The sequence below is a fragment of the Oncorhynchus kisutch genome, linkage group LG18 (genome assembly GCF_002021735.2).
Source record: "Oncorhynchus kisutch isolate 150728-3 linkage group LG18, Okis_V2, whole genome shotgun sequence".
NCBI classification, from domain to species: Eukaryota; Metazoa; Chordata; class Actinopteri; order Salmoniformes; family Salmonidae; genus Oncorhynchus; species Oncorhynchus kisutch.
In genome coordinates, this window is record NC_034191.2 from 60,633,137 (window position 1) to 60,647,069 (window position 13,933).

Sequence of the window (13,933 nt, forward strand, 5' to 3'; positions counted from 1 at the left end):
ACTCAATTGCACAACAAACTACGGTTGGTTTAGATGTAGAGAGAAGATAAATGTTTTTTTTAAAGTAGTTAAATATTGAGAAAGACAACGTGAGAGTGACAGACAGACATAATGGATGCCAAGATGAGTGTGAGCTAGAAAACAAAATCAGAGGAACAAGACAAAGAGCGAGTTGTCAGTTGAGTACAGGAGGAAGGCTGTCCTCTACATTGTGTGGGCTGATGGTACAAACTGTGTCATGGCATAGTGAGTGATGAGAGCGGGAGGGAAACAGTGAAAAAACAACGCTCCAACCACCCACAGCTAAACAGAGAGGAGCAGGGGTTGTTGCAGACTCACCACGCACTTCAACAAGATGGGAAATGAAGTCAGGCTGGAAAGAGTGATCTGGCGATCGAGAAAGAGAGTGAAAAAGGGAGAGAGAGAGAGAGAGAGGGAGAGAGAGAGAGAGAGAGAGAGAGAGAGAGAGAGAGAGAGAGAGAGAGAGAAAGAGAAAGAGAAAGAGACAGAGACAGACAGGGAAAGAGAGGAGGATTGAGTACAACAATACCAAAGATGCTCTATAAAATGTGTGGCACTACGCTGATAGTAGATTTAGTAACTAGATTAAGTAATTAGAGGAATAATCTGCCTTCTCTTTTCTACGTGGACAGTGGGTGAGAACTGCTATACAGCCAGCCATCGATAATAAAGAGAGCCACTGTTCAGAATTGCCGTCCTTCTACCCACAGTCACTCTACAGTGAAATAGTTGTTTGCAGTCCAAGACCGCAAATCAACATCCACAAAGCACAGCAAGGTCTGATCATTTAAAATGAAGTATAAAGTTTTGCATTGTTTTGCTAATGTATTTGGCATGGCAGTCCACAATATGACCAGTCAACAGGGCATTGATGGCGTCCATTTGAGCTAAGTGTCCAATAGGTACCGCTTCAGCAAGGGAAACAGTGTTTGTATCAGAAGAATGCAACCCTTTGTTTTGTACTGACCACAAACGTTCCTGTCATTGCACTTGATCATTGGGCCTGCTATCAGGAAAAAGTAGGGAAAAGTATTGTTCAGTTAGTTAGGGCAGGGGTTTCGGGTCAGAGGTCAGATCTCAATAAAGTTATTAAAAAATATAATAATAATTACAACAGATCTTTGTATGAATATTGCTAGCAACAACAGATTAAACACATTTTGGACAAGGGATCCATTGAATGGGTTTAGGGTGCAATATAATGCAACATTATTCATCCACAATGTATGTTCTTAACCCCTTAGATGGACAACATGGGCCGGGAGGCTCACAGGGATATTGTTATCCACAGTACTCTATCAATGCTACATTTTTTATTGTATTCCCCCAAAATGTTTTTTTTTTACTTAAAGCACTGTAATTTAAGCCTAAAAACGTTCTGCGCCATAGCAAAATGTGCAGAATTGCAAGAAATTAGCTTTAAAACAGCTAAATGATCTCGCTGCCCCAGGCAGCATGGCTAGAATTGCAGGAAATTAGCTTTCAATTGTGTAGAATTGCCCGAGACTTGAGTCAAGCCATGCACTGCAGAGCTCATATTAAAACTGCTTGTATGCTATTTTTAGCGCACACCTGGGCTTGGCAAGAAGAATATATATCTAAAAAATGTTTGTTTTCAGAGTTCCATTGAAACGCACCATCTTGTTATTTCATTGTAACGTTGAGCACCCATCCAGGCTTTCATTGTGGGCCCATTATTGTCGTTATTAGGGGTTTGTGTTGCTAACCTGCGGCGGAGGATAAGAGGAGGCCCATCTCTTGTTGTTTGTTGATCACAAGCATTAATTAAGACTAATCTCTTCCCCCGTCTCTGCGCGGCGACAGGAAGCATATTTGTGTCCATGGCAACCCGCTCTCCCAAATCGTGACACAGTGTAGAAGTGCGGCTCCTCTAGTGTGTGTGTGTGTCCTCTACCCACAGACTCGTCCTCATTATTTGTAGAGGAATTATGGGACAAATGGAAATAGAAAAGTAGCATTCACTATGGGGCTCGTATAGCTAAAGCACAATGACATGACAATGTCTCGTACAGCCAGCCCACTTCACATGAGGAGCTGCTCCACTAGGACTGAGAGAACACTGGAGGTGTGTGGCGGATGAGTTGGAGAGCTGGTTGTTGAATTGTTGATGGTGACGATCGAAGGTATTACAAACAAACAGCCTCTGATCGTAGACTTTAGGCTTGTACAACTGCTAGCAGGGGGTTGAGGTCAAGTGTACTTGACACCATGACCAGAATCATATAGTACTTGTCCCAAATGGCACCCAATTTCCTTTATAGTGCATTACACATTAAACAATAGTAGTGCAAAGTAGTGCACTATATAGGGAATAGGGTTCCATTGGGACACGTGTATATGCTTGGTCCATGACCTACATTCACCATTCCTTTATGTTAAGATGCAGGCTATGAATAGCATGCATACAAAACATATTATCACAATCATTAGCCGTAGCTGCTTTTAGAGGGGCATTTGTTTCCACTGCTGTCCAGTAGAATTTACCAGCCTCTAAAGATAAGCTGCTTTTCAGGCGTGAATCAAAAGGAGATGGAATTAAGCATGTGTGCGAGACGCTCTAAGCGGGGACAGGATAGCTGGTATCAATAAATTGACTGCTTTCTGTGAGAAACCAGTTAGAGATAACTTGTTTAGAGGGTGGGAATCCATAAGAGAGGTACCAAGTCCATCAATGTTGTTAGGCACTGACCCCTAGTGGTTAAGGTGAAGTACTGGCCTGAGTGCATGCAACGCTCCTCTCTGCGCTCCTCTCCGTCTCCTCTTTTCTCTTCAGAGTAGGTGGTTATTCATCAATATATTAAACAATCGGCAACATTTTGTAATACACGGCAGAGGACAGTGAATACAGAGAAGTACACAGTAAATCATATTTATACTGAACAAAAATATAAACGCAACGTGCAGCAATTTCAAATGTTTTACTGAGTTACATTTCAAATAAGGAAATCAGTCTATTGAAATACGTTCATTAGGCCCTAATCTATGGATTTCACATGACTGGGAATACAGATATGCATCTGTTGGTGACAGATACCTTGAATAAAAAGGTAGAGGCTTCAATGGCTGTGTGATTCTGCTGGATATTGGAGGGAACTGGAACACGCTGTCGTCAAGTCGATCCAGAGAACTAGGACATTTTCAGCTTCCAGGAATTGTGCACAGATCCTTGCGACATGGGGCTGTGCGTTATCATGCTGAAACATGAGGTGATGGCGGCAGATGCATGACACGATAATGGGGCTCAGGATCTTGTCAGGATCGTAATTGGTTTTAGAAGTGGGGGGACATATATATATAATTATCTTCTGTCAGATAAACACTCCAAACAACTACCCAACTGCTCGGAGGCGTCCACATGGTCCTGAGGCACAACATTTCCTAGTTTTGTATCACATTCCAATGATAAAACTGGGGAGGACAAAAATGGAATTTCAGAATGTGGTGGGGTACATGTCCCCCCCGTCCCTCGTCCCCAGTGAAAGATGCACCCCTGGATCTCGTCATGGTATCTCTGTGCATTCAAATTGCCATTGTGTTTGTTTTCCGTAGCTTATGCTTAACCATACCATAACCCCACTGCCACCACGGGGCACTCTGTTCACAACCTTGACATCAGAAAACTTTTTGCCCACACAATGCTATACACGTGGTCTGCGGTCGTGAGGCCGTCGTTGGACGTACTGCCAAATTCTCTAAAACTAAATTAATTTTAAATTTTCTAGAAACATCTCTGGTGGACATTCCTGAGGTCAGCTTGTCAATTGCATGCTCCCTCAAAACTTGAGACATCTCTGGCATTGAGATGTGTGACAAAACTGCACATTTTAGTGTGGCCTTTTATTGTCCCCAGCACAAGGTGCACCTGTGCAAGGATCATGCTGTTTAATCAGCTTCTTGATATGCCACACCTGTCAGGTGGATGGATGATCTTGGCAAAGGAGAAATACTCACTAACAGGGATGTAAATAAAATGTGTGAACAAAACTTGAGAGAAATAAGCTTTTTGTGTGTATGGAACATTTTGGGGATCTTTTATTTCAGCTCATGACACACGGGACCAACACCTTAAATGTTGCGTTTATATATTTGTTCAGTGTATTTTCAAAAATGTTGTCACACATGCTCTTTCAACATACTCTAATACAGGGGGAATCGGCTCGATGACAATTTGATAGATTGTTTGGCATGTTGATAGGTGATATGTTCTCCTACTGACTAGGCTCTCTTAATCCAAGCAGAAGAACTAGGAAATAGACGTATCAATAGTATAAAAACATCTGTCACATTATTCACTACTGATGGTTGTGAAGTATGACTACTAGTAAATACGTTTTATACCAAGGATAGTGTCATGAAATGATCATTTTTAGGATGTATGTGTATCATACAGTACTGCATTATCAATACACACACAGTATACATGAATGTTGTTCCATAATTACATGACTTCAATTGACAACAAATAGCTTGATTTAACAATAACCTGCTACATCATTTCTATTGACCGTGTAAAAAATACATTTTTTTTTTGGGGCACATTTTTCTGTCTGTTGAACACAGTGACACAGATCATCGAAATATGTTTTCTCAAGTGTGTGATTCTCAGTCAACATTCTTACATTGATTTCACATATAATACTATTTTCACATATATCATAATTCCTAAAAGTACATATCTAAAATTCCATGATGACTATTATAATTCTACAACAAGGAAATTGGCAATTTGCAGACAATACTCAGACAAGTCACAGAACCACATTGTGCCTTTTGCAGCACTGACCGAACCACAGATCCAAGGGCATATAGCATATAGGCTAATTATCCTTAATATATATATTGTCTGGAACTAGGGGCTCATTAAATGCTGTTGGAAATATTACAGTATGGTTGGTCATGGCAGCGTGTCATCAAAGTGTCACTGAAGAGCAAAGACGTATGTCTGATCGATCATTGGCAGGGCAGTGGTAGCTAGCTAGAGCACTGGCAGAATATCGATAGCTAGATAGGCTATGCTGCATTCTGGCCCAGTCTGGTTGTGTGGCCCAACCAACCCAGGACTCTGGCTTCACAGTCCAGTTCCACAATCCAATTTCTCTGAGGATCAATAAAGTTCATTCATTCATTGATCCATCCAGTCATACGTCTGCCTGTCTATCTACACATCCACCTATCATCCATACATCCATCCATCCATCCAGCCAATCCATACATCCATCCACCCCTCCACCCATTCATTCACATGATAGTGACCCTCTCTGGTGAGACGTGTGCTGCTGCCCCAACAGGGTCCTGGCGCAACTGGCTGCTCTCAGCTCCACGTTTGATCCTGTGGAGCCTCCGTCCCACACAGGGGATCAGCAGGAACACCTTTCCCAGGATGACGCACACGGGCAGGGCCAGGGCCACCACGAAGTTCGGGGGTAGGTAGAAACGGTAAGCCTCCTCCTCAAAGGCCCGCTTCCAGCCGAACAGCAGAGCATGGAACGTAGCGATAAGCAGAGCGATGTAACCCAGTGTCGACTTGGGGAGATGGAGAGCGAGAGAAACACATGCATGCATCAACAATACATTATATCACAGCTTTTACATCTACAGTAAGAACATGATTACAAACAACATGAAGAAGACTACTCAGAAAACAAACAACATGAAGAAGACTACTCAGAAAACAAACAACATGAAGAAGACTACTCAGAAAACAAACAACATGAAGAAGACTACTCAGAAAACAAACAACATGAAGAAGACTACTCAGAAAACAAACAACATGAAGAAGACTACTCAGAAAACAAACAACATGAAGAAGACTACTCAGAAAACAAACAACATGAAGAAGACTACTCAGAAAACAAACAACATGAAGAAGACTACTCAGAAAACAAACAACATGAAGAAGACTACTGTTTCACCCAGAGGTCGACAGCTTGTTATTATTTCTTAGTATTATTAATCAGAGGCCTTTCCACAAGAATGTTCATCATCCTCGTCACCATCTTCATTGCCATCATCTTCTTCCTCACCATCACCATTATTATCATCATCAACAGTGTCTGTCTGAGTACCTGAATAAAGCTGAACTCCCTCCAGTTGAGGGCGCTGTTGACAGAAGGAATGGAGGTGACGGCCAGGAGAGAAAGGAGCCCGAGGCTCATGATACCAAAGGACAGGTACATCTCTACTCTCCACACCTCCTCCTCATTCCACGAGTTCTCCACGTTAGCATGGACCTGCAGAGAGGAGAACACAGACATTCAGTAAACACATAATGTATGAATAGAAAACAAAGTCACACAAGCATAGTGTATTCACAAATAAACACTCACTTAACATGAAATAAACTCTCACAACCGCACACACACACACACACACACACACACACACACACACACACCTGAGTAAAAATGACAAAGAAAATTAAATATCATCCCTTCAAAAATGCCGCTGCCTGATTTATCGAAATGAGGAGACCTAGTTTTCGGCCTAAATTTGGCAGTGTTCATTCATTAACAAAAGCCTCTACAGTCCACTGGCTGTGTCAGTGTATGTGCGCATGTGCGCGTGCGTGTGTATGTGCCTAACGCAAGGTGAAATAAAGAAAAATCTCATGCGGCATATCAAGCAATTTAAATACAACAGCAGGAGCACCTCAGAGGCCATATGGGTGTAACAGGCCTGAACTAGAGGACAGGCTGACAGGGTGAGGTGGCCTGGATTCACACACACACCACACATAAACACACAGCCAGAGGTGTGTTTGAGAAGCAAAACACACAGCGAGAGATGTGCTTGAGAGTGCAGCTGATTGTGTGGCCTGGATCGTCAGACACACACAGCTAGAAGGGTTTGTGTGTGCGTGAGAATGAAGGATGCTGGGAAGGGGGTTGCAGTAAGAGACAGATGAAGGTCAGAGGAGGACGTGAATGAATAAACTGAGATTAAACCCGTGAAGATGCAGATATGACACACTACGGTATGCCACACAGATCAGTAGATAAATGTTGGGATGTACAACCGTTACATATACTGGAAGATGTATGTTGTTCACAATACCCAATTGGAATGAGAACATAGCTTATAGTTTCACTTATATGAACAAGAAGAAACACCATCAGGAAAAGATGCATTGCAATTAGTTTGTGAAGAAGAAGATGTGTACTATATGGTAACCGAAGGATCTACAGTATGTGCATGCTGTTTGTCCCTCTGTGGTCTTCCCAGTGCAGCTGGCTGGCTGTCGTAAGTGTTGTTTATGGCCATGCCTCAGGAGCCACAGCACAAATAGATGAGTCACTCTGAGGCCAAACATCCAATCACTTCCATGTGGGTCACTCTCAAGATTAGAATTATAGAGGAGAATAAAACTGCATAACGGTTACAGTGTTGCTGCTGATTCATGATTCCAAAGTGAACTTAAATCTGATAAAACATCTACAGACCTCAATTACATAAACAACAGCATTTATGAAGGGTGTCTTTGGACCTGACACAAACACTATTCTTCAGATATACTAAATGTTCTATCCATATACTGTCCATTGTCTATACTTCCCATTACATATACAGTACAAGTCAAAAGTGTGGACACACCTACTCATTCAAGGGTTTTTCTTTCTTTATTTTTTACTCTTGGCATTCTCTCAACCAGCTTCATGAGGAATGCTTTTCCAACAGTCTTGAAGGAGTTCCCACATACAGTGCCTTGCAAAAGTATTCATCCACCTTCATCCATCCATTTTCATATTTTGTTGCATTGCAAAATGTAATTGAAATAGATTTTTATTTGGATTTCTTGTAATGGACATACACAAAATAGTCAAAATTGGTGAAGTGAAATTTTTAAAATGACTTGTTTACATTTTTGTTTTTTAAATATAAAAAACGGAAAAGTGGTGCGTAAAAGTGGTGAGAGCCCCTTTCTATGAAGCCCCTAAATAAGATCTGGTGCAACCAATTACCTTCAGAATGGGCAACCAATTACCTTCAGAATGGGCAACCAATTACCTTCAGAATGGGCAACCAATTACCTTCAGAATGGGCAACCAATTACCTGAAGTGGTGCAAGCAATTACCTGAAGAATGGGCAAAAATGTAATAGTTATGCACGCTAAAGTCTTCAGTTTTGTTTTGTCTTATTTGTCTGATTTCTTGTTAATTTCACAATAAAATATATTTTGCATCTTCAAAGTGGTAGGCATGTTGTGTAAATCAAATGATACAAACCCTTAAAAATATATATTTAAATTCCAGGTTGTAAGGCAACAAAATTGGAAAAATGCCAAATGGGGTGAATACTTTCGCAAGCCACTGTCTGCTGAGCAGTTGTTGGCTGCTTTTTCTTCACTCTGCGGTCCAACTCATCCCACACCATCTTAATTGGGTTGAGGTCAGGTGATTGTGGAGGCCAGATCTTATGCAGCACTCCATCACTCTCCTTCGTGGTCAAATAGCCCTTACACAGCCTGGAGGTGTGTTGGGTCGCTGTCCTGTTGAAAAACAAATGATAGTCCCACTAAGCGCAAACCAGATGGGATGGCGTATCGCTGCAGAATGCTGTGGTAGCCATAATGGTTAAGAGTGCCTTGAATTCAAAATAAATCACTGACAGTGTCACCAGCAAAGAACCCCCACACCATCACACCTCCTCCTCCATGGTTCACGGTGGGAACCACACATGCGGAGATCATCCGTTCACCTACTCTGCATCTCACAAAGACATAGTGGTTGGATCCAAAAATCGCAAATTTGGACCAAAGGACAGATTTCCATCAGTCTAATGTACATTGCTCGTGCTTCTTGGCCCAAGTCTCTTCTTCTTACTGGTGTCCTTTAGTAGTGGTTTCTTTGCAGCAATTCAACCATGATTTGAGCAGTCTCCTCTGAACAGTTGATGTTGAGATGTGTCTGTTACTTGAACTCTGTGAAGCATTTATTTGGGATGCAATCTGAGGTGCAGTTAACTCTAATGAACTTACCCTCTGCAGCAGAGGTAACTCTGGGTCTTCCTTTACTGTGGCGGTCCTCATGAGAGACAGTTCCATCACAGCGCTTGATGGCTTTTGCGACTGCTCTTGAAGAAACTTTCAAAGTTCTTGACATTTTCCAGATTAAGACATGAATGTCAGTCAAAGTAATGATGGACTGTTGTTTCTCTTTGCTTATTTGAGCTGTTCTTGCCATAATATGGACTTGGTCTTTTCCCAAATAGGCCTATCTTCTATATACAACCCTTACCTTGTCAAAACACAACTGATTGGCTGAAATGCATTAAGAAGGAAAGAAATTCCAGAAATGAACTTTTAACGAGGCACACCTGTTAATTGAAATGCATTTTGTTTAAGACTTTTTTGGTTAAAATATATTATTCCATATGTGTTATTTCATAGTTGTGATGTCTTCACTATTATTCTACAATGTAGAAAATTGTAAAAAATAAAAATAAAGAAAAACCTTGGAATGAGTAGGTGTGTCCAAACATTTGACTGGCGCTGTATATATACACACAGTATATATATTTTTACTCTGGACTCAGACATTGCTCGTCCTAATATTTCCATATTTCTCAATTATATTATTTTACTTTTAGAGTTTATTGTTCGATATTACTGCACTGTTGTTGCTAGGAACACAAGCATTTCATGTGTATACGACCAATAAAATGTTAATTGATTTGACACACACACATCCTCCCTCTGTCCATCACCCACCTGTTGGTAGGCCATGTTGAGGAGCAGGTATCTCTCTGACCTCCTCATGGGGAGACAGAGGCTGTAGAGAACGTGGACACACCCCAGGAAGAAGCTCAGGAGCCCCAGCTGCTTCCTGCTCTGTAGCCAGCCCTCCAGCCAGTGAGGGAACCTCCTGTACTTAGTCCTATAGTACAGCTGGTGGACCGCGGCTAGCTGGCCCGCCAGGTAGACTAGAGCGAGTAGTGTTATGGCCACTGTGGGCAGAGTCCTATTCACCATCTCTATAGGGATCTTATAGAAGTCACTCTGCTTGCTCTTCACATACGGGTGGATGATGTCCCGGACAAAGGAATAGGCGAAGAAGAAGATGGAGAGAGCCACAGTGGCTAGCACGGGGCCTTTCCAGTCGGGGAAAAGGCGCAGGGGCATGTTCTCAATCTCTCTGGATGAGGAGAGGGCTCCCATGTCCACTGGGGTGAAGTTGAGCTGCCTGGTCAGCTCCATGATCTGCTGTCTGCCCTCTACAGAGTTACTGCAGATGTACACCTTGAGGAATGGGTAATCAAGCAATAATAAATCAAGGTAGTCAATCAGTCAGTCAATCTAATATGTATGACATGGTCAATGTGCATTGCATGTATTGTGAATGTGATGTAATGTGTACTTTTTTTCCCTAAACAACCTCACGGAAGGCTTACCTTGTCAATCATAGGCATGAAATAACAAATAATTAGCAGATATAATTATGTTAAAGGAAAACATGGTTGTTTCTACCCCTTGTAACTGAGACAAACACAATCTGATTCCCTGGTTCATAATATTGAGCTTGTTTTTTCATTGTCCCAATTGTGTTCATTGAATTTACTGTGTGCGTGTGTGTGTGTGTGTGTGTGTGTGTGTGTGTGTGTGTGTGTGTGTGTGTGTGTGTGTGTGTGTGTGTGTGTGTGTGTGTGTGTGTGTGTGACTAGAATGGTTTTATTTGAAGAAGGATGGCAGCGTAAAATGTTCTTCTCAGTTGTAGAGTCTCACTATAATCCTTGCATAATATTTGGAGGAATTAGTCTCCCTCCCAGGCAAGCACAGACCAGTGCCTTACACTCCTTCTAGTGGGGATATCACAGGAATAAAGACGAGGGTGCAGTGACTTTACCCTGAGATGTGATATGTCATACTCATGTTTGATCTGTCCCCCGCATATGACATCATCATGCCGTAGGGGGAGGGTATGTATTGAGGAGAATGTCAGTGCACCTCTTTGAAAGGTCAGCCAATCAGATTGTGTCAACAACAATGGTTTGTAACAACTGACATTGAACAACTGAGAATGATGTAGAGAGAGGTAGCTGCTGTCCAAAAGATCACAACAAACAAGTATTTAGGACAATGGATGCTTAGAGACTATCAGCAGCCATTTGGCTGATCCTGTTGCAGAGTCTGATGCTGCCATTTAATTTCTCTGTAGACGGATGTTAACCTAACTTGGTTCCAGATCTGTTTGTGCGGTCTTGCCAGTTCGGCACCACAGCGGTAAGAGATCTGGAACCATGCTAGACAGACAGGTCAACATCTATACTGCCTTGGCTGCCAACAATGTTATTTCAGCAGATTCAGCTCTGGGTCCAACTTTAATAGACTGAGTGGTTTGTTACCTGCAACAAGTCTGTACAAGGGGAGACATTCTATTTATGTAAAAATACTAATTTAGTCCTAAGTCGTGGTTTATGCAATACAATATTTATTTATTTATTTAGAAATGAATGACTAACTGTGCAATGAGTTAAAGAGTGGGACAGTGTTTGATCCTGAATTAATTCTGAATAAGTAACTCCTGAAATTAACCTTTTGTGTGTCGCAAATGGCACCCTTTTCCCTAAATACTTCACTACTTTTGAGCAGAGCCCTATGGGACACAGGGAGCCATTTGGGACACAGACCTCTTCTTCCATCTTACCTGCCTGCTGGCATCTTTGGGTCCAGACTGCATAGCCCAGGCAGATATGACATTAAAGCCCTTCACAACTGTAGAGTCTGGGAGCAGGGAGGCCAGGTACTCAGCGTTGGACTCAGGGTACTGGTTCACACGGCGGTTGTTGCTCACGTCCACCAGAACCTTAGAAGAAGAAGAAGAATGGAAATGTGTCTTTTTGTTCACAACCCAATCCCCTGACACACACACACACAAACACACACACCTTCCCTGCCAGCAGATGCTTGAGGTCCCAGAGAACAGAATAATGCTCCCTGCGGATAGCGAGGAAAACCACAGAAGCTTTACCCACAGCGTCTTCATGGTGGGTCACATCAACAACATGAGGGAAGAACTCAGCGGCCCGTTTGGGTTGGCGGCTCCCCACCACCACGTGGAAGCCACAGCGGAGCAGACGGATGGTCAGGCACTTGGAGAAGTCACCCGAGCCCAGGATGGCAACGACAGGCTTGGGGAGGGGGCCGTGGGGAGGAGGGTCCCTGGGGCCATTCTTCCTTACCCCGTTGGGGAGGAACAGGGAGGGGGTGGTAGGGTGGGCTGTGTCGGTGTAAGCCGGGCTGCTGCAGCCGCTGCCCAGCATGGAGATGGTGTCCATCCTTAGGCTCCAGACCTCTCCTGTCCTTTAGGAGGACGTCTCAGGTTCTAGGATGGTGGAATATGGTCCGTTAGTTATGTACAGTACTTGATTTGAGCATAGAGATCGATGGTGTCTGGCTATAACTTTACATTATAAGAATAAAAGTACACTGAATATTCACTGTGTAGTACATTGCCTCCAACTGTGTCAACTGCGGTTTGCTTGCTCTCTGACCAGAAGAGAGGAAGTACCCTTGGTAACATCTATCCACCCAGCTGCCTGGCTCCCTAGCCTATCAAGAAGGAATTCCTCCCTTTTACTCTGCAGGATGCAGCAACAGCTTGTTAGGCCAAGCACAGTCACAGTGGAGACATTCATTGCAGAGTGTTATTAGTTTGGGATGCTGATTGTTCCTTCTTTGGTGGTCTGGACATTTTAATACTGGAAACACATTATGATGATGCAAAGCTTGGGGACCTTAATTGGTTATATTAAATTATCAAACTGCCTGCAAATTGTAGATGCAATCAAATGAGATAAATCAGATTAGATAAATCAGGGTGGAATCTAATATATGTAGTTGATGTATTGTATGTCTAACCAGCCAAAAAAGATATGTTGTCTAATTCATATTAAAATTATATTAACCTACTAGACTACAAACTACAACATGACATTAAATTAATATAGTAGGCTATAGGTTGCTTTCAGGTTATTAAAAAAATAATTCTCTAAATATGTCACCATATTTTGTAATCTTATCATACAGAGATCATACTATTTTAAATGATCTAACCTATGACATATTTTGTGAAATACAGTATAATCTACACATTCAAAATTTTTGAACGGCACTAGCATGTCACAATATGTCCTTTGGTGACTTTGAAATATCTTCGCGTAAAATGTGCTATTTATTAACCTGTAGAACTATTACTACTAAACAATTTACTATATGCTAAAAAATAATTCACAGTAAACAATGTATTCTTAATGTTAGAAAAATAATCCCGCCAATCGAGGTTTAGACAACATGACTCATCTCATCCAGAATAGATTGCTGCTAGTGCAGAATAACCAGGCTCCACATCGCAGAGGAATTATTTAGCTTCAGACTCCACTATACAATGTAATACATCATTACGCTTTACAAATACAGCCTACTATAGCTCACAGGTATGCACATAGATTGTAAACTGCGTGTCAAGTGTGTGCAAATTCGTGCGTTAATCGCAAGGTTACAGCCATACCTTTCATGGAGCTGGTAAGGAAGGACACCACTGCACGAATAACACACATCCAGCCAGCTGATCGCCACAGGTCTGTCTGTCGGACTCCCCTCCCTCTCTCTCCTAGGTGGATCTGGCTGTGGCTGTGCTTCGGCTCAGAAGCGATGTCATGCATACAGACACGGAGCGGATTCCTGTCTTGCAGGCAGAGCACGTACCAGCGACGAGCATCACACCACGCACAAAGGGGAGGTAGCGCCACGCACTAATGCAACGCAGGTAGTCCTCAAAACGAGGTCTCCTTCAGTTAGGGACACAGGTCATATCCTTTTAGGATTTTCGTGTTGGAGTAGCATCATTCATTTGCAAAGGCTAAATCCCATGTGAGGTTGAATTTTGATGAAAGAAA

The 13,933-nt window shown here is 42.4% G+C and overlaps 1 protein-coding gene across 1 annotated transcript; it reads right to left on the bottom strand.

The window, feature by feature from the left end:
- Positions 1–4,042: 4,042 nt before the first annotated feature.
- On the bottom strand, positions 4,043–13,773 carry LOC109909590 (STEAP family member 2, metalloreductase). The gene is made up of 6 exons (XM_020508617.2): positions 13,546–13,773; positions 11,924–12,360; positions 11,683–11,841; positions 9,750–10,277; positions 6,108–6,272; positions 4,043–5,565 (listed from the first exon to the last, which is right to left on the bottom strand). Exons 2-6 carry the CDS (start codon positions 12,311–12,313, stop codon positions 5,281–5,283), a joined length of 1,527 nt encoding a protein of 508 aa, XP_020364206.1. The 5' UTR covers positions 12,314–12,360; positions 13,546–13,773; the 3' UTR covers positions 4,043–5,280.
- Positions 13,774–13,933: the final 160 nt, after the last annotated feature.

Coding starts and splice junctions, on each gene's coding strand:
- LOC109909590 (XM_020508617.2), bottom strand. CDS start 12,313: ATGGACACCATCTCCATGCTGGGCAGCGGCTGCAGCAGCCCGGCTTAC. Junction 10,278..11,682: donor CCAAAGATGCCAGCAGGCAG/GTAAGATGGAAG, acceptor CCATTCCTCAAG/GTGTACATCTGCAGTAACTC. Junction 5,566..6,107: donor GGGAGTTCAGCTTTATTCAG/GTACTCAGACAG, acceptor CATCTCCCCAAG/TCGACACTGGGTTACATCGC.